General features: G+C 36.7%; 4 protein-coding genes across 5 annotated transcripts; 1 reads left to right on the plus strand and 3 right to left on the minus strand.

Annotated features, from left to right (window-relative positions):
• Positions 1-3,314: 3,314 nt before the first annotated feature.
• LOC108850814 (uncharacterized) lies at positions 3,315-6,161 on the minus strand. Its single transcript, XM_018624289.1, has one exon. It carries the CDS (start codon positions 6,159-6,161, stop codon positions 3,315-3,317), a length of 2,847 nt encoding a protein of 948 aa, XP_018479791.1.
• Positions 6,162-10,600: 4,439 nt separating this feature from the next.
• LOC108849867 (uncharacterized) lies at positions 10,601-12,647 on the minus strand. 2 transcript variants are annotated; one of them, XM_018623481.2, is made up of 2 exons: positions 11,164-12,647; positions 10,601-11,079 (listed from the first exon to the last, which is right to left on the minus strand). In XM_018623481.2, exons 1-2 carry the CDS (start codon positions 12,600-12,602, stop codon positions 10,815-10,817), a joined length of 1,704 nt encoding a protein of 567 aa, XP_018478983.2. In that variant the 5' UTR covers positions 12,603-12,647; the 3' UTR covers positions 10,601-10,814. The 2 variants fall into 2 exon arrangements, with proteins under 2 accessions (XP_018478983.2, XP_056863753.1); XM_057007773.1 differs by having other exon boundaries at positions 10,836-11,005.
• A 2,071-nt stretch (positions 12,648-14,718) lies between these two features.
• Positions 14,719-16,482, plus strand: LOC108849549 (uncharacterized). Its single transcript, XM_018623107.2, has 9 exons — positions 14,719-14,914; positions 15,022-15,102; positions 15,211-15,260; positions 15,366-15,443; positions 15,537-15,594; positions 15,675-15,724; positions 15,892-16,000; positions 16,089-16,150; positions 16,238-16,482. Exons 1-9 carry the CDS (start codon positions 14,831-14,833, stop codon positions 16,278-16,280), a joined length of 615 nt encoding a protein of 204 aa, XP_018478609.1. The 5' UTR covers positions 14,719-14,830; the 3' UTR covers positions 16,281-16,482.
• Positions 16,483-17,436: 954 nt separating this feature from the next.
• LOC108854451 (uncharacterized) lies at positions 17,437-21,245 on the minus strand. Its single transcript, XM_018628017.2, has 6 exons — positions 20,846-21,245; positions 20,495-20,766; positions 20,309-20,413; positions 20,164-20,235; positions 19,967-20,086; positions 17,437-18,545 (listed from the first exon to the last, which is right to left on the minus strand). Exons 1-6 carry the CDS (start codon positions 21,171-21,173, stop codon positions 17,616-17,618), a joined length of 1,827 nt encoding a protein of 608 aa, XP_018483519.1. The 5' UTR covers positions 21,174-21,245; the 3' UTR covers positions 17,437-17,615.
• Between the last annotated feature and the right edge of the window lie 1,235 nt (positions 21,246-22,480).

The raw sequence follows: 22,480 nt of genomic DNA on the forward strand, positions 1-22,480 counted from the left end.
CTTGAGCAGTTGATACTTTGATTGTGTGGGGTTTAGCTATAACAAGAGGGTTTAAGCAACTGCTAGTAGGTTTTAAATTATTTAACTTGCACAAACCGGTAGCAATATATCTCTAAGGAACTTTCCATTACGTAATTATGGAAAATAAACGAAACTATCTATATATGATATTAGTTTCTTTCCTTTTCCACAAATAAAATATGGTTTATTTCCGTTCCTTGATGGTCAAACATATTTTTATCCGAAACATTGTAGTGACAGAAAATTTTAGATACATTTGTTCTCCAAAATTTACTTAGTCTTCGAGTTATTTGTACTTAGTTTCTAAATTATTGTATCTATATAAAAAAAATTATATAACATTCAAACTGTCTATCGCTAATGAACTTTTACACCGTTTTCTTGGTCCGTAGACTCCATTCCGTATAATCATCATATGTCATTTCGCACGATATCGTAAATCTGTATAGTTTCTTTTTTCTTTCTCATATTCCACATACCATATTTTCTTTAAACTGTTGATTTGAATACAAGAATTACATTAGAATCCATCATATATTTAAAATTTCAATGAAACCCAGTAAAATACTTCTGTTCATAATTCCATAAAAATAGATTCAAGTCTCTATCCAACCCCCTTAGTCTCTACTATAAGAACAATAAAATGTCTGGAAATATAAAACCAAAACTTTACTCACAAAAGAAAATATCAATCAAAACATATAATGATTTTAAAATCTCCGCGCGAATAGGAATATAGTTTTCTTTTGAAAGGTATAGAAGTTAAATATTTATCCATGAGTTCACTAATCCATAGGAGGGGTTAGGGTATAGTTTTGAAGAGGAGGAAGCTTTGATTAGGGATTTTGTGTTTTGATCAAAAATAGAATTATGAAAAAGGGTATAGAAGACTAAGGGAGCCCATAGGAGATTGTGTCTAGGAAAATAGGGGTACAGGAAAAGTTGACTCCTCATAATCAATCTCCTAGACATTATTTGCGACGTGATTTGCCATATATCTTCTAATCGTTTTTACAAAACAAAATGTGACATAGCTATTAAGATTCATGACATGTCATATAGTTAAATATGACATGGATAATTACATTTAATGATGATATATATTTTTGGAAAACTTTTTAGAATATGAAAATAACTCATATATTACATTTAATGTAGATTTATATTTTTGGTAAATTTTAAGTGTACTGGACCAAAGTTCAAAAAAAAAAAATTTGGTAATTTTTTTAGAATATAATAATAATTCATAAATATCACTGAAATCATATATTCAAATATGACATTTTGAATTTCGAAATATTATTTAATTTTAGTTTTATAATTATTCAATTTTTATTATCAAATTTTTTCTGTATTTTAAAAACAGTTATAAATTTTTAATCGTAATATCATTAGTTTCTTTTAGATATCTACAAATTTTATTAATATTGTTTATTTTTAATTTTTTATAACTATACAATTTTTATATGATTTTTTGTAAAATAAATTAGTTGTTTAACTATAATAATATGACATGGCTACTAAAATTTATGACATGACTTATAGATTAATATGACATGGATAATTACATTTAATGTTAATTTATATTTTTGATAAATTTTTAAAATATGGTAACAACTTATATATTACATTTATTGTCAATTTATATTTTAGATTTTTTTTAGAATATGGTAATAACACATATATCATCATTAAAATAAATATATTTAATTATGGCATCTAAATTTTGAAATATCATTTAATTATTTATTTTAAAATTAATAAATTTTCAAAAAAAGTATAATTTTTTTTACAAAATTATAAAATTAAATCGTAAAATATTAGTTTCTTATATATATCTACAAATTTTATAAATATTGTTTAATTTTAATTTTTGAAAATTATGCAATTTGTACATATTTATTTAATATATTTAATTAAAATAAATAGATAGAAAAATCAATCTAAGATTAGAATTTTAAATATATAAATGTATATTCTTAAATATAATTTAAAATAAACAAAATTGTTTTTATCTTTATTTTTATGTTTAGTTAAATCAAATTTATACTAAAATATTGATAAGAAAAATAAAATTTATAATATTAATAAAAAATTAAATATAATTTATTATTATCTGTTAAAACATATTTTAAATTTTTTTACTGCACATGGTGTAAGAAGACACCTAATAACTATGTTATAAGATATAGAAACTATACGTAGACTTGTCAATTAGGCCTGAATTCCAAAGCCCAAACCCATCTGGTCCTAAAAATTACTGAATTTTGGTTTAGTTTTATAAGCACAAAAAAATCGGGTAAGTGCATTTAACCTTTTATATACTGAACTTAACCCCGTCTGAGCTAGGACCGGCCCGAAAACCCGAAATTCTGTATTTTACTTTAAATATTATCATTCTTGTAATCAAAATCTTTATTAGTATTAATATATTATTTTAATATTTTTAATCTAAACTCTAATAAAAATATAAAAATTGTTAATGCACCTTATTGTTTGATCATTATAATGTCATATTTATATTTTGCAAATGCAACTTTTTTGGTAAAAAAAAAGTGGTTTCACCTCTTTACCGGAAACTCAAACATTGTAAATAATCACTCCCAACGTGAATTGAATTCAAGTGGCAGTAGTTATAACAAAGTAACTACCGCCATAAATAGTAAAGAGTTACATTTGCAAAGTAATTTTCTTTTGCAAATATAACTTCTTCTTTTATAACATAGTTTTTTGAACATACAAAGTATGAAATTTTTTATCATGTTTATCATAAATTTTGTTTTCTTATATGTTTAATTTAAATTTATATTTGATTATTTAAATCTTATTAAATTTGCTTAGTTTATAATATATTTTTAAAGCATACGAAAAAGTAATATATTTTCGATAAAGAAGAAAATTTGAAAATCACTATATTTTTTTTAAAGTTAAACTGATTTTTTAATAAAACTCATATGTATTAAAACGGTAGAAATTACAATGATAAATTATTTTTCGAAAAGCCCAAAAATTTTCGAAAAACCCTATAACCCTATAAAGACAGGGCCGGATTTTGAATTCTAGGCCCAAAATATTTTCGGGTCGGACCGGACCGAACTCAAATATTTATGAATTTAGCGAGTTTGGACTGGGCTGGCCCGGTCCGGCCCGAATTAACACCCCCTGATAGTACGAAAAAAGAATCTTCGTGTCAAAATCGAAGTCTTTCATCATCATAATATCAAAGGCCCGTCATAGCTCTTGTGCTTGGGCCACTGCTTTTTTTTTTTTTTGACGTCGAACCCCATGTTTTATTAATTCAGTAGGAAGAGGTTTGCTTTGTGAGCTAACCATCCTGGAATGTCTGAGTTAACATGGAAAAAGATAGAATTTTGTAACCGAGCTGCCTTTGCAAGAAGGTCTACTCTTACATTGCGCTCTCTAGCGATAAAAGAAATTGAAAAACTAGTAAAAGATGCTTGGATATGAATAAATTCATTCCATTCTAAAGCCATTGCTAGCCAATCTTCTTCATCATTAATCAGCTTGACAAGCTGAAGACAGTCCGATTGAAAAGACATTGATGTCAATCCTAGTTGCAGGGAACTTCTCATTGCAGAAAGCAAGATATTGAACTCCGCGTGCAAAGGAGAGAGGACTTGGTTCATGCCGATGGACCCATACGAGTGCATTCCATTATCCAAGTCGAAGACGAAACCACCTCCCGAAACTGTCGAGTTTGTCACCCAAGATGCATCCACTTGGCATCTTGGTAGTGGTGACTCGTTCGCCAGATTATCAGTGATTGTGTCTAAAGTTCTTCCAGCCACTTCCGCTCCCGGCAGCACTTGTGCTACTCTCCAGTTTTCCTCCTCTCGGGTAGCGTGTGCGACCGTATCTGGTGGGAGAATGTCATTGCCATTGAAAGTTTTATCGTTTCTAGCTTTCCATATGAACCATGCGATCCATGGAAATCGAGCTATGACATTCTCTGGGGTTCCATTTTGCTTTGCACATAGCAGTAGGTAATCAAAGTTCGCAAAAAGGGAATCACACGGGAACAGCCCCGGACATGTTGGGATATCGGATAGAGCCCAGGTCTGGAGTGCCGGAGGGCAAGTAAATATGAGATGGTTTATTGTTTCCTCTTCGTTTCCACACCTAGGGCAGGCTCTATCGGTTCCGCAGTGCCTATCAGCCAGCCTACTACAACTTGCCAAACAACCCGTTAAAGCTTGCCAAAGGAAGTGCTTCATCTTCCGAGGAGCCTTTAGTTTCCATATCATCGCTAGTAGGGGTTTAATACTCGGCTCTGTGACTGTAGTCCCGCCTTTCTCTTCTTTTAACTGAATAGCCAGCTTATACCCGGACTTGACTGTGTATAAGCCCGACTTCGTATGGATCCAACAGTACCCGTCGTCTCTGAAATTATGGCTGGGACGTATGCTCTGTATTAGTGGAATATCTCCCGGATCTAATAAGGCTTCCAGAATTTCTACTCTCCATTGCTTGGAGGATTGATCTATAAGCTGGTTCACGAAGAGGTTTGGATCGCGGTAAATCCCATTGTCTAGAGCCAGTCGCGGCGGGGTGGTCGACATCCAAGGATCCAGCCAAACACGGGTATTGTACCCTGAACCGATCATTTTCCTCAACCCTTCTCGGAGGAGATCTTGTGCCGCCAATATACTTCTCCACCCGTAAGACGGGGAGTTAGATGTTTTCACGTCCATAGGGCTCATGTGACGGAAGTATCTGCCTTTAAGAACTCGGGCAAGTAGTGAAGTAGGATGGTGAAGCAGCCTCCATAGCTGTTTAGCTAAAAGTGCCAGATTAAAATTATATAGGTCTCTAAATCCCAGTCCTCCTTTTTCAAAAGAAACACAGATTTTCTCCCAAGCTATCCAATGAAGACCTCGGTTATTCGCCTTTGTACTCCACCAGAATTTGGCTATTGCCGCTTGAAGTTTATTAATTATATCCTTTGGCAATAAGAAGCACGACATCACATAAGTAGGCAGAGCTTGTGCCACCGATTTCAGTAAAACTTCTTTACCTCCTTTGGAAAGTAGCTTTGCCGACCAAGAATTTATACGGTCATTTAGTCGATCTCTGATAAAATCAAAGACCTGTCTTTTCGATCCACAAATCTTTTCTGGTAGACCAAGGTACATCCCCATCCCACCTTCTTTGGCTATTCCAAGTGCTTGTTTAGTGGCGGCTTTAATTTCTTGGCTTACCTTCGTACCAAAAAGGATGGATGATTTCGCTGGGTTCAATTGTTGACCCGAGGCACTGCCATATAGGTTGATAATTCGTTTCAACTCAGCACACTGCTGGACGTCCGCTCGACAGAAAAATAAACTGTCATCAGCAAATAGGAGATGTGAGAAGGCCGGGCTTGCCCTCGCGATCTTTAAGCCAGTAAGTCTGCCCTCGTCTTCTGCTGCTCGAAGTTGCGAGATAAGTGCCTCAGTCATAAGGATGAACAAGAACGGAGATAGAGGATCGCCTTGCCTCAGTCCTCTAGCTGGTTGTACATTTCCCTTTGGTTCTCCGTTTATGAGAATTTGATACGAGACTGACGATACGCACCAGTGGATCCAGGAGACCCATTTTTCCGCAAAGCCCATTTTGAGAAGCAGAGCTTCTAGCAATTTCCATTCAACCCGGTCGTATGCCTTGCTCATGTCGGTCTTAACTGCTACGAACTTTGCTTTACACATAGGATTCGTCCGGAGTGCATGGAAAGCCTCTTGTGCTAGGAGTATATTGTCCGATATAAGACGTCTCGCCACAAAGGCGGATTGGGTCTCCGATACCAGTTTAGGCAGAAATTTTTTAAGTCGAGAACAAATGATCTTGGAGATGATTTTGTAACTAACATTACAAAGGCTGATCGGTCTAAACTCTGTCATCTCCATAGGTCGCTCGGTCTTCGGGATAAGGCAGATGTTTGTTTCATTTAACCTCGCATCAAAAGAGTCCGTCTGAAAGAAACTCTTTACCATCGAGATTATATCTCGGGCCGTGACTTCCCAGAATTGTTGGTAGAAGAGACTCGTCATACCGTCTGGTCCCGGAGCTTTATCTGGGTTAATGTTATCAACAGCTTCCTTGATTTCCATGTCTGATGGTGGTTTTAGCAATGTAGCATTCATGGCGGGCGTCACTTTCGCGGTAATATACCGGAGAGCCTCTTCACAATTTCCAGTATCCGATGAAGTAAAGATACCTTAGAAATATTCTGAAGCTACTTTCTCGATCCCCTGTTCACTCTCTGCCCATCCTCCTTGAGGCGTCTTTAGTTTAATTATACGGTTTTGCGCTCGTCTTTGTTTCGTTGCTGCGTGAAAGAACTTGGTATTACGGTCCCCGTCTCTCAGCCATAGCGCTCGACTCTTCTGCCGCCAGCATAGTTCCTCTTCCCGAAAAGCCGCACATAGATTCCACTTGAGATTAAGTACTTCTTTGCTTGGTATACTTTGGTCCGTTTGAGCTCTCTCCAGCTGTTCTTTTATAAGCTCGATCTTCTTCTCTGAGTTAGAAGGATTCTCTCTCTTCCATCGAGCTAGGGTGCGCCTCACGTCACTTAGTCTAACGTGGAGAGGTCGGGAATTGGTCTCATCCAGCGGTCCCCATCCGTCTTCTATAGCTTCCTTTATCCCATCTTTAGAAAGCCAGCGCCTATCGAACATAAATGATTTCCGACGCCTCACATTGTTGGATTGTATACGAGTTAGAACCGGCCGGTGGTCTGATCCCCATAATTTAAGATACTCCACATTGGTGTGGGAAAAGAGGTGATGCCATTCTTCATTGCCAACGGCTCTGTCCAGTCTACATTGGACTTTCCCGGTACTGCGGTAACCAACCCACGACATCTTATTACCTCTGAATGGAAACTCTATCATGCCACAGTTGGCTAACATCAAACGGAAAGGGATGAACGAGTTCTCAGGTCTCTTACGGCCCCCTTTCTTTTCGTGGTTCCCAACTATCTCATTGAAGTCTCCGCACATGTACCAAGCTCCTGATCTAGTAGTACTCATGCGCGTCAACCGCTCCCAAACATATTCACGGCACTCAACGACCGGATCACCATATACAAAGGTTAAGAAGACTTCGTGTCCCTCGATGGTGGCTGATATATCAATCATACGGTTATCATAGTAAAGAACAGACACATCATAATCATCCATATAAAAAAGAGCTAGTCCACCGTTCTACCTTCCGGCTCAACAGTGAACAATTTATTATAACCAAAAGAAACTTGATACTCTTGCAAAAAGGAACGGTTGTTTTTTGTTTCTGATAAAAAAAGAAAAGAAGGTGCAAAAAACGGTGCAGCTTTCGCAGGTGCTGCTTTGTCAAGTCGGCTCCCGCCCCTTGACAGTTCCAGGAGATGGTGTTCATATCTTCTTACTAGGTGGTTTCTGGGACCCCACCGAACCTGCGAGAGAAGAAGAAGTCATACGTTTAGTAGACGGAAACACCTCAATACGAGGGACATCTTGTGTTTTAGTTTTCTTTTGAGTACCCGTCTCTTTGGTCAGTTTCATAACTGGACGTCCTCTGGGGTAGCTCATTTTCTTGGAAGCTCGTGTGCCCTTCCCACTCGGACTCTGTGGGTGACGCTTCCTGGCGGGAGACCTGGTCTTATCGCCTTGTCTGCTCACTTCAATGCTTCCTGCCTTATCCTTAGTTGGTTGAAGATTGTGATCTTCCTCAGTTTCCATCGGTGTGTTCTCAGCATACGCTGGAGTATCGCTAGTCTTGCGATTCATTCTTGGTTCCTGTCTCTGTTTCGCATTATACACAGCCTTGACTTGAGATAACTGTGAAATGGCATTTATTTTTTCTGCATCAAAACCAGGCTCATCCACAAGAAGATCATCATTTTCCATCAAATCCTCATCCATAACCACATCACCAAAATCATCTACTAGTTTATCTACTGCAGCCTCATCATTCTTAGTCAAGATCATTTTGTCAATATGTTCTGATTCCATCATCTTATCTAGATCAAGGCTATCCTTTTCAGTTCTGGTTCTAGCTTCGGGAGAGGCATACCTGGAGTCGTCTTCGACGGTGTGGTCGTCATTTGTTCTGAAAGCTATGATACCTATGTTCCTTGTAAGGAGACCGGAAGGAGGGTTCTTTGCTGCCGATATCGGCGTAGTCTTCTCAGATTCCGGGTACATTGGAGCTTTCCCTTTGAGTCGTCGCATCCTATCCTCTGTTGATTCGTTTCTGTGAACCACTAATACTCCATGGCCAGGTGCTTCAGTCAGTTTTCTCCCTGGCCTAGCTTCAGAGATTGTCAGCTGCGAGTCGGTCACCGTGCGGGATGGGAGTGCTCTATGAGCAGTGTCAGCTTCCAACCTAGATTGATTGTTACTCCTGGATTCAGTTGCAAGCTCCTTTGATCTCCATACACGTGTGGATTGTTGAGAATGATGAGCTGAGTGGTAACTCTTTCCTCTGTTTCTCTCTGAATCTCTTCTTTTGTCTTGGTACCTTTTCAAGGCATCAGACGTCTCAAGGGGTCTCCTTGGAGCTTGCTGGTCGAGTCGGTTCCAGACTGAAGTATTCCTCGATGGGTAACGCTCATATCTATCTTCTCTTCTTTGGTCAGAGCCTTTGTAGGTCCTCCTAGTCTCAACCTGGTTCCTAGACGTCCAGTAGCTTGCAGAATCTTTACTTCTCTTTTCACCTCTGGAATACGCAGGATATTGATCTCGACTTGGGGACTTGTTGTGTCCATCGTCAGAGGGAGAGCGAGGCCTTTTATTGTTGCCGTTGCTACTCCGGTTATTTAGAAAAGCACGGGGATGTTTCTGGTGGTCTTTCACGCCTGAACCCATCATCTCTCGGTACTCCTTTATTTTCTGATCTTGTTCCTCCTGCGTTAGTTCCGGACATGAGTAGACATCGTGTGCTATTCTTTTACAGCCATAACAGTGCCGAATGAGACCTTCATATTCCAGAGAGACAACACCAATATCTCCATTTGGGAACCCCACGCGTCTCTCGAATTGGAGAGGTTTCTCTGCGTCGATTGAAACTTGCAGACGTGCGTTACGGGAATCAAGAGCCACACGCTTGCCCAAAGCTTTTGCAATTTCTTCAAAAGTCTCATCATTCCAATAGTGGACAGGAACTCCAGTCACTTTGATCCAAAAAGGAATCGTGTTTGGGAAGTTATTGCTCGTGAATGGTTCCCATCGTTCCAAAGCGAAGATCCAATGATTGAAGTGGCATGGCCTCTTGTTTAGGACCATTTTCAAGTCTTCTTCCTTATCGAAATCAAACTGAAAACGTCCGTTACCCAGGTTCACACCACGAGCTCTGCCTTCAACATTCCAGATCCGTGCTCGGGGGAGAAGAGCGATCATAGCTTCAACGCTGCGACCTCCCTTGTGTAGAACTCGTCCTATCAAAGTTCTCTTGAAACGCTCAGCAACTGTGGTCAGATCACAGGCTGGAATACGGATTATCTCGTCTTCTACTGCCAGATCCAGTTGACGCTTGGTTGCAGACGATGAACCTCCTTGGCGGATGAGGTTTGATTGGGATCTCATCTCTTAGTCGTAGTACCAAACAGAAAAAGCAAAGCGTAGCAAACTGCTAGAGGGACTGAGTCTCTGATTTGAGAGGAGGAAGATGGTTCTGAGACAGATGGGTCTCGGTGGCTTTTATGGTTTGACTCTGTCTAGGGTTTTGTATCTCTTGCCTTAAACGGTCGACAAAATATTGGGAAGAATCTGCGAAACTTGGCAAAGGGGCCAGAAAAAATCCGATGTGATTCGGAGAGAGATGTTGTATCATAGGCACACAAGGAGTGTGGAAGTCTCCCTTAAGTCCCTAGAAGCGGTGGTGGTGACTTAGGCTGCCAGGAGGAGGACGTCGGACTCGATGGAAGCTTGGATCTCAAAATCGCCTTCTACGTCGCAAAACCCTAGCGGCGCCATCCGGCTCTTCCCATCCACAGAAAGCAATCAACAAAATGTTAAACTGAACACAAATCGGCCGACATTTCATATTAGTATACAGTATTTTGTGTAAATAAAAAACAACAAAATGTAAATAGTTTTTTTAAGCAATCAAACTTATATATTTGTAAAACTATTTCATCCTGCGCCGGACTTGGATCCAAACCTACTGTTTTATCATTTGATGGCATCCCGTTAGTTAGTGTATATGCTTATTTTGTTTAGTGTTTCTTTCATTCATAAAGTTAAACACATGATGTCATAGCCATAATATTCTTCACAAAATTTACGGCTGCATGTTAATAATATATTAGTGTTCTTTCATACGGCTGCGTATTAAACTTAATGTTTCAAAGCATATTAATTAGTTAAGTAAAATACGAATGATACTGATTTTTTCATCTCGTTATACTTTTTGCGGTTCTGTTTTGATTACAAGTCTGAAAAAATAGTTCTTCTACAATCATCTTCAACCTCTCTTGTTTGTTTGTAAGTTTATAAACATCTCTCTTTCATATTGTCTCGTGAAAAGAATCAGAAGTTAATAGTTTTGTGTTAAATTTCAAACACTTGATTGCATATGTTGAATGACTGCATATTGGTAATGTTTAAAAGCATATACCGGTTATTATATTTATTCATTAAAGATACATCTTCTTTCGTATAACCAATGAAATATAAGCAACTGAAAAGAACAAATAACAAATTCTGATACAGGTTTGATGTAGATTAGTTAATTTAGTTTACAGAATTACAGCCGCTAAACTCCAGAATAATCACGTTGCTTCAAGATTTCTTAATACTCTAGAAAGTTAACTTTTAAGAAACGCGATAGTGGCAGCCAAAGGAACATATTGCGCGCTCACCACGGATTTCTAACCATGTTTTGCATGAGCATAGTCTTCCACAACTTTGACATATAGGCCGAGTTGAATGAGTGTTGGGACGGACATAGATCATTCCTCTCCAGCTAGGCAGAATTTGTCCAGGCTTCAAATATGGATCTCTTCCTAGCAAACATTCGATATGGACTGTAATCCCACAATCATTGCATGCATATAATCCTTTCATCGGAGCGATATCACTTTCGCATATTTCACACAAATAACTTTTATCATTTATATCTTGTTCATAAGAAAAAGTGAGCAAATGAGTATCATGCTCATACCTCGTCTTGTGTGGAAGTGTGGCGCAATGAAAACACAAAGAAAAATTGCATTGAAGACAATCTAAAGGTTGTTGCGTCTCTGATTGACATATGGAACACGCTTTGAATGTGTTTTGTTTAGACGTTATGAACAAAGGATGTGAATGAGAGTGATGATCAAACGGCTCATGTACAGAAGCACAAAGTGTGTCTAACACCCAATCGCACCCTGGGATAGTACACGCGTATTTGAAACCACATGAAATACGACAACATTTTTTACATGAGAACCACCTTTCACCGCATTTCAGCACCATTGGATGGATATGTAGTATGAATTGTTTTAGACGGGGAATATGTGCACATGATTCATGGAGGATAAAATCACATTGCATGCATTGATACACATTACCATCAACATACAAAGGAAGTGTGCATGCTTGACAATGCTTGGTTTTGCCATTCACTCTTTCGATCATCTTGTCAAGTCGCATTTGATGGTCTTGATGACTGAAATGCCTTATAATTCCAACACTTACTTCCTCCCACATTTCAGTATCTTCATATGCTTCTTCAGGTTCTCCTTCATATTCTTTTCTATCACACATATCTTTTCGCATTGCACATTTGGAATGAATTGCATAAGTGCATCCTTTTATGCAAGAATATTCCCCGTAATTTTTGTTTATTTTTGCATGACAAACTCCACAATTTGTCAACTCCTTGTAAGGAAGAGTACGAGTAAAATTGAGACGATGAATATGACGAGATACTTTTATAACATAAGGTAAGTAGACACACTTCTGATGGACAACGAAATCGCATGGGAGACATACATATAAACTATTATTGTTGTCTTCCAGCCCACAGACATTGCAAACTAAAGTGGATCTCCTTGGAAAGTAATGGAGGGTATGAATATGTCTTTTTCGATTGTATATAGTAGTGGGATGTTTGGGTTTTGGGGCTTTTGCGCATAAAGGATGGATCATAAATTCACAAATAGAACAGTAGTATAATGAATGGCATTGTGTATCTCCACAAGAATGACATTGTATTTTTTCGATACTGATAATTTCAGGAAGCCAGAGAAGCTGAAGAAAATGTTTTGGGTGATAAAGGGAAAACAATAAAGAGGGAGACTCAACACATTCTTTGTGGTAGTTGTATGAGCAATAATTACAATGGAAGTAATAGGGGTTACCTACTATTAGGTTTTTCCGACAAGAAAAACAAATTAAGTGATAATCTAATTTGTCTTTTTCGTTCCAACGGAACAAGGAATGACGACGAAAATGACTGGACTTTTTGTCTTCAGCGTCATCACCTATATATGAACTGCTGATTTCGTGATAGGTTTGCCCACGGACTTTTATCACTTTGCGATTTTTATCGATATCATATCGTTCTTGTGGGCATATAAGATGAGAGAAAGGAGTGGAGCTATCAAGAGTATCCATGGATTATTCAAGGCTTAAGAATTTGTTTCTCTTTTTTTTTGGCAAAAGATATTTAGTTGTGATAGAAATTGGTCAAGTTAACTCATGTTATATATAGTAGCCAGTTTTTGTATTGTTTACGTAGACAACATCTCACGTTAGGTATTGAAAAACCTTCTCACACATAGAAAGAATTCGATTCCTTTGCAAATATTTAGATTTTAAGTTTTGATGATTCTTTTCTCAATACCTTACCAAAAGACAAAGGAAGTTGAGGAAATCAAATACATTCTATATTCTTTTCTTGATTAAAATGGTAACTTCTTTTCTTACTTATTTCATGAAAATCAAGGTGAGCTAGATTATGTGTAAATGTTGGAGAATCAAATCTTGAGGCCTTAATTGATTTAAGAACTTTAACATTTTGAAATGAATTCATGATATAAACCTACGCTAACCAAATGGCAACAAGCCTATCTCACCAAGTTTTTTTTTATTTTTGCTAAACCAAATTTAAGACTATTAAGAAAACCATTCCAACCCGAGTTAACGACTGTACTAAACTCTGAAATTAATTAACCGAGAAAAACTTATGTACACCCGTGATCCCACGGCGAGACTCGCCCAAGGTTCATCGGCAACCTCATTTGTGCATAAATCTAACCTTGGATGCTTTGTCCGGAACATCGTGGTCCAATGACAAAGACGGGTTCTTTCTATACTTAGGTTGTAAATCCGAACTCTGATGCGGAAAACTCTTTCAATATTTTGAACATTACTTTATTCACAGACCATTTACAAATTTGGTGCGCTAGTCTACCTATGGATATGAACACTCAAAAAACTAATATAGGTCTGTTTGGACCTGGAATTTATTCATGAATTATTAAAAAGCAATTTTTAAAGAAGATTTTAACATTAAATATTGTAAAATAATGAAAAATGATTTAAAATATATTTTTAAAAGAAAAAATGAGAGTATGTTCTTGAACGAGAGATAGAGATGATTAATATATTTATATATATTTAATGAAGTATTCAATATTTATATATTTTTCAAGTACATTTAAAAATCAAAAATGCATGCATACAATATGGATCAAATCTAATATAATTATAAACTAATTGATGGTCTGCACCTTGTGTAGATATCTAACAAGTTTTGAGTTTAATTCTTTTTATATAAAAAATTAAATTATAAACAAGTTTTAAATTATTATTATAAATCATAAAACTACAATATTCATATTGGTAGTCAATGTATAATTTTTTTTGTTTCTTATTTTTATTTATGGGATGCAGACGTTGGATCAAACTCTTTTATATTAATAATCAAATTATGAAATTTGTATTTGAAATTAAAAACTGATATATATATATATATATATATATATATATATATGTGTGTGTGTGTGTATATATATGCTTATTGTATTTGTGGAATGAAAAAAAATTAATGGCATTGAAAGGAAAAGATTATAAATAGTCATAATCCATGAAACATGAAAAATTGTTAGAAATACCATAAGTTAAAGTAATATTTTTTAAAATTACCACCAATCAAGAAATAAACTAACACTTGGGTTAGACTTCAATGATTATTTTGGGATCTATTATTAAGGGGTTGAATTTGAATTTAATAATGTTCTATAATTTTTTTAAAAAATTAGCTTAGTATTGTTTTATCACAAATTTAGGGTATTTGCGAAAGTAACTATTTATTAATGATAAAATTTAAAAATATTATCAAACTTGTGGTAGAATTGAAATTTAACCATAAAACATCAACAAAATAACAATAGTCAATAAACCTTTTAAATTCTCTACAATTTGGATCTAAAAAACAGTGAAACAAACACAAAAGATGAATTATAAAATATTATCTATGCACAAAAATGAATTATAAAATGAATTACAAAATATTATCTACATGACAAGTAAACCAGTTCACCTTTCAAATAATAATATAGATAGATATGGATATATATATTTATGTTATTTTTGTTTTTTTTGAACTTTTTCTTTTATGTCATTTTATTCTAAATTTTAGTGGAAACTAAAATTAACAGGAATATCAAAACTAAAAGGCACCACAAAAATGGTCGAACCTTTTCCCTGATAAATATCAAAACGCAGTGTTTTGGTTCAATTGTGTGTTGTTCCATCTTTTTCATCGCACGCACTCCCAGCTCTGCTCTGGTGTTCTTCTTGGCCCCCAATTTCTGATTTGGAAAAACAAAAAAGAAAAAATGTCGTGTACGCATGATCACAACTGCGAGGATCACGAGTGTTCCTCCGATTGGTCACTCTACAAGCACATCGATCTCCCCAAGGTCTCTGTTTTCTTCCTTCTCCTCCTCTGATTTAGGGTTTTCCAAAATCTATCTGAATGATATTAACATGTATACGAATGCTCTATTAACTTGGGTGGTGGTTTCAGGTGTCTGCTCTAAACGAGTCTGTCTCTGGAAGTGCTAAATCGGTCTTCAAAGCATGGGAACAGCGTTTACACTCTTCTGGGGTATTACTACTACTTTGCATCTTTTTTCTTCAAGCGAATTGGTTTTATGGACAAAACACATATGATTACCCTTAAAACTCTTTTTTGTGTGTTTGGTCTTGGTTACAGGAGCATTTGGAGAGCAACGAAGGAGACCCTGAATTGCTTGTCTTTGTACCGTAAGTCATTCTTCCTCTTCAATCTGACATTTATTTAACTTTCTACTCTGAGGGGGATAGGCTGTTTTACTCAATTTTGTTCATATTGGTATATGAATGTTGTAGATTCACATCAGACGTCAAGATCAAGAGCATATCAATTGTTGGTGGTCCTGATGGAACAAGTCCTTCTAAGTTGAGAGTGTATGTCCACCAAAACATTTCATGTATTCTGCATTACTGTTACTTCGTTTTTGGAAAAAATATGAATTTGATTGTTGTCTTCAAAAATTGTAGGTTCATCAATCGTGAAGGGATTGACTTCTCTGACGCTGAGGGCATGCAAGCCGTTCAGGTATATTCATTCCCTTGTGAGTATTTCGCCAACCAAAATGCCAAAAACCCATTTGCACTAATGTTTTGAGTTCTTTGAAGGAATGGGAGTTAGCTGAAAATTTGCAAGGTGAATTAGAATACCAGACCAGGTATTTCACTACACATTTCATCTGTGTTTCGTAGTAATAGACTCTGCAGAATTTATGTAATGAATCTTAAGAAGCTGAACGTTATCGTTTGAATGCTTTTTGTTTTCAACTGGTTAAAAATTGTAGATGGTCTGGTTACCAGTGAATCTGTGTGATAATGTGATTAGGTATTCGAAATTCCAAAGTGTTGGCAACATCACATTGCATTTCCCTGAGAGTTTTGGTGGTGACACAACCCAAATACGCTACATCGGTTTTAAAGGTGAAGCAACCCAGGTAAGTGTGGATTACAAAAATGCTGCTAGTGCTACTATTATATTGGTATTGGTAGTTGTTTTAAGTTCCGCGCCTTTGGTCTTAATAGTTGAAAAGGGATGTTGTTGCAACGATTGTATATGAGATAAGACCGAATCCTTCAGATCACAAGTAAGCCCAAATCTCATCTATATTACTCTTTTTTATATTCTTATCTGCATGAAGATCCTTCAATTGCAAACACTGTCTCTTTGGTAGGACAAAAGCTGAGACTGGTGGAGGTTTCTCACAAGTTGAGTGAAGATATTATCTGCTTCCAACTTCACTCCTTAGCCTTTTCACATACCTATGTTTCCTCAATAAGCTTTGGCCTATTGTAACAAACATATATGTATCGAATAAAATGCCGGAGACTTGTTAAATGTGGAATCTTTCTATACTTGAACCGGTATGAGTTATTTTGAACTTTTATAACAATGAACTCTATTTTATTTTATGCCTAATCACTACCAAAGCGCGTTTCTTTTGTAAGTTGTAAGATTGTTTAAAATAAATAAAAAATATAATTTCATTAGGCATGGGCGTAGGCTTGGGCATATTTTCTGGATCCCAAGTTCCGAATTGGTACCGATCCGAAAAATCTGGTTTCGGATATCTGATTGAGTATATTTTCATTTATGTTTTTGGTACTGGATTGGATCGGGTATTACCCGAAATCCGAACGACTACCTAGCATATCTGATTTTTAGTTTATAGATTCATTAAATAAATGTAAGTTTTAGTTTGTTTAAAACGGTTTATTTTTTTGTGAATTTGTTCAAATCTGATTTTATCTAGTTTCAGAGTTATGATATTTATATATCTTATTTTTTTATAACTGATTCAGGTATTCAGATGAATCGGATTTAAAACATCTATTTTGGATCTGTTCGGATAAAAATAGTTAAATCCAAATTGAAATTGTTTTTTTTACGATTACTTCGTATGTATCTGAAATTATCTGGATCTGACAAGTATCAAACATAATCCGATCTGAATTTTATAAATATCCGATCGGTACTAATTTTTACATATCCAAAATATCTGAGATATCCGATCCAAATTTGATCAGGTTATCCGAATGCCGAGGCTACCTGGACGGGGTTCTAAAGGGCGCTAATCAATATGAAATATATAAGATGATACATAATTTTATTAAATATAGTTACAACTCTAGGAGGATGAAAAGTATAACTAAAATAATCAAATATTTCATTATAATAATTTATAAAATATTTACTCTGAAAATCACATAGTTATGCAGTAAAACTTGAAGTTATACGGTAAGACTTGAAACTCTATGAGAACATTTTTTGGTGGTCTTGCCTAGTTATTTAATAAAGCCACACAAGCTTGTTTAGTGTTTATATTTGGAAGCGAGGAATAGTTTGTGTAATCAAGACAGAGGACCCAACGTAAACATTAAACATTATTTCAAACATAAAGAAAAAATTTAAAACTAAAACGCACAAACATTAAAAAAATCCTCCAAAAAAACAAAAAAGGAAAGAGCCAGGAAGCATGTCTTTTAATAACAGCTGAAATTTATCCATAAACATCATCAACTCTAGTTGCTCAAAAAAAAAAAAAAACATCATCAACTCTTTGGGGATGCCTTAGGCGGTCCAGCAGCTGGAGCAGACTGCGAAGCCGGCGTACCACCACCACCACCACCAGGAGCAGTAGTTCCAGCAGATCCATCAGAAGAGTAACCGCCAGCAGCTGGAGGCTGTGCGTATCCTCCATAAGACCCATATCCCTGAGGTGCCTGACCATACCCATATGCAGGAGGCTGTCCATAACCCGATGCAGCTGGTTGTGCATACCCGTAGCTTCCAGGAGCACCTGGAGACTGCTGGTTCTGAGCATAAGCCGGTGGTTTTCCAGCCGGTGGTGGTGCTCCGTACCCAGAACTGTAAGCCGTTGGTGGCTGGCTGCTGTAACCAGCTTGAGAAGTCGGAGCAGCTCCATACGCTGCTTGACCAGTGCTACCTTGGGTAGGCTCTTGACCAGTTGCTCCATACCCAGCTTGTCCAGACTGAGCAGATGATGCCGGAGCGGCTTGAGATGTATCTTCCTCTTGACCCGGGTTAGTGGTGCTGCCGTAACCACCCTGTTGCTGGTCATACCCAGCTTGGCCATATCCTGACTGCTGGGAGGCATTGTAACCTCCATACCCATCTTGCTGGTATCCCTGACCAGCTTGACCATAACCAGATGCATTCTGGTAGTAACTGTACGGGTCTGTTGGTGGAGCTGAGCTTCCACCACTGTTTGGTGCCTGAGACTGTTGCTGGCCGTAATAATCATACTCACCTTGTGAGTAGCCAGCTGAAGTTTGTTGAGGGTAACTTCCGTAAGGTGACTGACCATACTGAGGTGGACCCGGATACGCTCCCTGTTGCATGTAACCGTAACCAGCTTGTTGTGCTGGCGGACCATTAGGTGGTGCCCAGCTTGATGGTGGGCGGGCTTGATAACCCTGTTGTTGATAGCCTCCACCCATTGATGAGTTTCTCATACGGTTCTACATAAAACAAACAAATGATATGATCACAGAAAACTTCAGAGAAAAAAAAAACGGCAACAATACAGCATAAAAACACATGAACACAGATGCAGAGACAGATAAAATAACTAGATCAAGAAGGCCTACACAGTTGTCATTTACCAATATCTGTCCATACAGGATCAACTAAGATCATATCATACTCTAGAAGGGTATGGTGATGCCTACATACCGTACTGATTGGTGAATTTATTGGGTTACTCCTGCAGAAGCCCATCCCTTTCCCTATCCGAGGTAAAATAGGTGCAAGAGAAACCACGAATACTATAGAGGCTTTTGCAGATAAAAGCAACATATATATAAAAGAAACCTATATTCTTGAAGGCAAAGTTCGCATAGCAAGATAATATAACACAGACTATAGAATTCTGTTTCAACAATATAAATACTCTGGAAACCTATTAGCAGAGTCTATGGGATGGGTATATCTCTCTGTAGTACATTATGGCTGGATAATTCTACCAAAAACAAATCCCGGTTAGCAAAATATTTAACACAAGCAAATGGAAAAAGGTCTTCACAGGTTAGCCGCCCACCTTTGGTGATAGCGTGATGACTGTAACAAGAAGTTACAGCTGAATGGAAATGTTGTTTATAAAAGAGAGTCATTATAACATTATATTAATTATAAAACCCAAAAAATCATCAGATAGGAAACTGTTTTATAAATACTACCACAGCAGGTCAGACTGAAACAGTCCAGCAACCTCACAAAGGCTACCGAAACCAGTGTCGGATAAGCTAGCTTCGGTGTGACCAGAAGCGATGAAACATAATGTCTGCATATACTCCATAACATAGACAACAGAATTCTCTACTACGAAAGTATCAATTGAAAAATGAATATGCCGAGAATATATATATCGCTTGGTAACGATAATGGAGATGAATTATCATTTGCAAGTCAAGAAAATTAGTGATAAGATAAAAATGCAAGTCAAGGAGATGCAATAAAAGGCCGATAAAAACTGTCAAAAGAAAGATAGTAACAGTGGCAAGAAATTAGTGAAGGAAGAAGGTACTGGAAAACAATGAACAGGAGATGAATTATCATTATGCAAGTCAAGAAAATCACAAGATTGTGAACCTTCCCCTGCAAATAAGCGGAAGAGAAGAACTATGGACAGTTATCATGAAATGACGGCATATGAAGAATATAGCTCACCATTAGCACAATTGAGTACTTTATCATAGACTACGTGACACTAGTGAAACTATATAACCTATAACCTAGATTTATATCCCATGCTAACCTCAAATGAAAAATAAGGAATATGCTAGATAATCCTAAGAATGATGCAATCACAACACAATATACAAAAATAGACACTGCAGAAGCCTGCAATAGTCCACAGCAAACAAAAACAATCAAAACATACCTCGCCACTGAGAATTTCATTAACTAATTGTTTAGCATGTTCAATCTGATCGGTGGTCCCATCAATCTGCAAAGTTCTTTCTGGAGTAGGGTCTCCAGGTGGCAAATGCAAAGGAATAACCTGCAAAACAGTTAAAAACACGTTTAAATAACATTTCACACCTGCAAGGAGACAAAACAGATGATTGCTTCACAAACCTGAATTCGAGCTCCAGTGTTAGCTTGCATAGACTTGATTGTCTCACCTCCTTTACCAATCACCAAACCAACCTAGAGCATTTTTTGAGGTTACATACAAGACACATCTTACATAAAACAGCTCAATCTCCAGAGCATTAACTACCTTGTTATTAGGAATTTTCATAACAAACTGATCAGCTCCAGGCTGTCCACCCATCATCCTACGAGAGCCGCCGCCACCTGAACCAGCTTGACCACCTGTCTCAGCCTGAAAGATTTAACCATTAGTAATCACTTTAACACACACCATGATTAAAAAAAAGAGTAGTAGTTGTAGTAGTAGTAGTACATCTTGAAGGACTTCGTTGATGAGCTCCTCAGCTCTCGAGATCTGATCCTGAGTGCCGGTAAGGTCAACAGTCCTCGTGGCAGCGTTAGGGTCAGCATCCATATCTCTCGTAACCTGAATCTTAGCTCCAGACTGAAGCTGAAGAGACTTGATCGTCTCCCCGCCTTTGCCGATGATAACACCAACTCTCATATTCGGAATATCAATCTTCTTCGTAGTCGCCGTGAAGTTTCCGTACGAAACAGGTATCGAAGACGGAGCTGGCCTACCATCTGAATATCAGAAATCACAAAATCAACCACGAGAATATCCAATCGAGATACGATGAGATGAAGATTCAATTCAACGTACCGGAAGAAGAGTAAGAAGAGCTAAACCCTCCTTTGTCGCCGCCGTAATCGTAAGAAGAAGGGACGTTGTTATCGACGCGGGGACGCTTCGCGTCGGCGCTGTTGAGGAGACGAGCGGCGATCTCCTGCGCCTTCTGTTTAGCGATCTGGATCTCGTCCATCGGAGGAGGGACGCTGTTGTAGGAAGACGGGGGAGGAACGGCGGAGGGATCTGGAGAGGAGGATGGGATCGGACCGGAGGAGAAGCCAGTGGGGCGTCGAGTCGACGGAGGAGGAGCGGTTTGCTCTTCGTATTTGCGCTTGTTGGAGTATTGAGATTCGTCGGCCATGGTTTGGTTAGATTCTCGATAGAAACCCTAAGAGGCGGAGATAAGGAGAAAGAAACGAGTGACGTATAAAAATACACACGCGCTTATATATATAGTATTTGACGACAAACCTTTTGGCATATTACACAGATATTTTTCCTTTCTAAAGAATAAACACTTTTTCATTTTTATTATAAACTAGAGTCATAAATAATGGTTTTTGTAAAATTTGAACATGATATACATATTTATATATATCATGTTTTATAGTCTTTTATGATTCCTCATTGTCTCAAGTTAGTTTTGGACAAGATTGTTGACAAAAAAAGAGAGTTTTGGACAAGATTGGAATATAAAGAAAATTGAAATTGAAAACATCAAACTGAAATTGATCTTTAGGATGATGTCGGTAGACACCCATCGTAGAGAGCATTTTCTCCTACAAGTTCTTAGCAAGTTTCAAAAATTGAAGATTGGCTCCAAATTTTCATTATTTGCAACTAATTCTTACATTTAATTTAGGTTTGTAAGAGTTTTATAATAGATTATTCAAGAGGATTTTTGGAAAAAGAAATCAAAATGCACAACAAAGAAGATTTTCGAAATCATGTTTTTATCTTTCTTACTGATTTTCTAATAAAATGTATTCACATTATATTATAATATGTTTCTGTTATTATATCTAATTAATTCACTTGTAAGATTCAAAGTTTTTCTAAGATTGAATTATCTGGATTAAACTAAATAATATTTAGATTGACAACATGAAATCTAGATCTTAGGATAAACTATTAAACATGAAAATGTTATTGATTGTGTGACATAATTCTGGATGAGCAAAATACATATTTACAAAGAAGTTGATGTTTAGTTTAGAGATTTTATGAACTTATCGTTTTTGATGTTTGTCTTGATTATTGAATTTGCAAGGAAATTTTGAATTCTAAAATTTAAACATAGATAATCGTTGCAATAAAGTTGATTGGTTTGAGTATTGTGATTTGATTTCAAAAAATGTTCTTCGCAAACCTGTAGCAATTTATCTATTCAGCAATTCTTATTTATGTGCAAACTTCTCTAAGTAGAGTTTTGTTCGATATAAAAAAATATTATGGCAGAAAAGTTTATGGTGATTAGAGTCTATCTTCAGATATGGTATATATTAATTTAATTTTCTTAGTTTAACTTTACAAAAAAATAAAAATAAATAAACTAGAGTCAGGTTCGTGCATCCACTTTTTATGTTTATTATTTTGATGTAAATTAAAATGTATATATGAAATTATTTGATGTGTTATTCAAAGGTTGATGTTATCTAGTATAACTTA

The sequence above is a fragment of the Raphanus sativus genome, chromosome 4, assembly GCF_000801105.2.
Source record: "Raphanus sativus cultivar WK10039 chromosome 4, ASM80110v3, whole genome shotgun sequence".
NCBI classification, from domain to species: domain Eukaryota; kingdom Viridiplantae; phylum Streptophyta; class Magnoliopsida; order Brassicales; family Brassicaceae; genus Raphanus; species Raphanus sativus.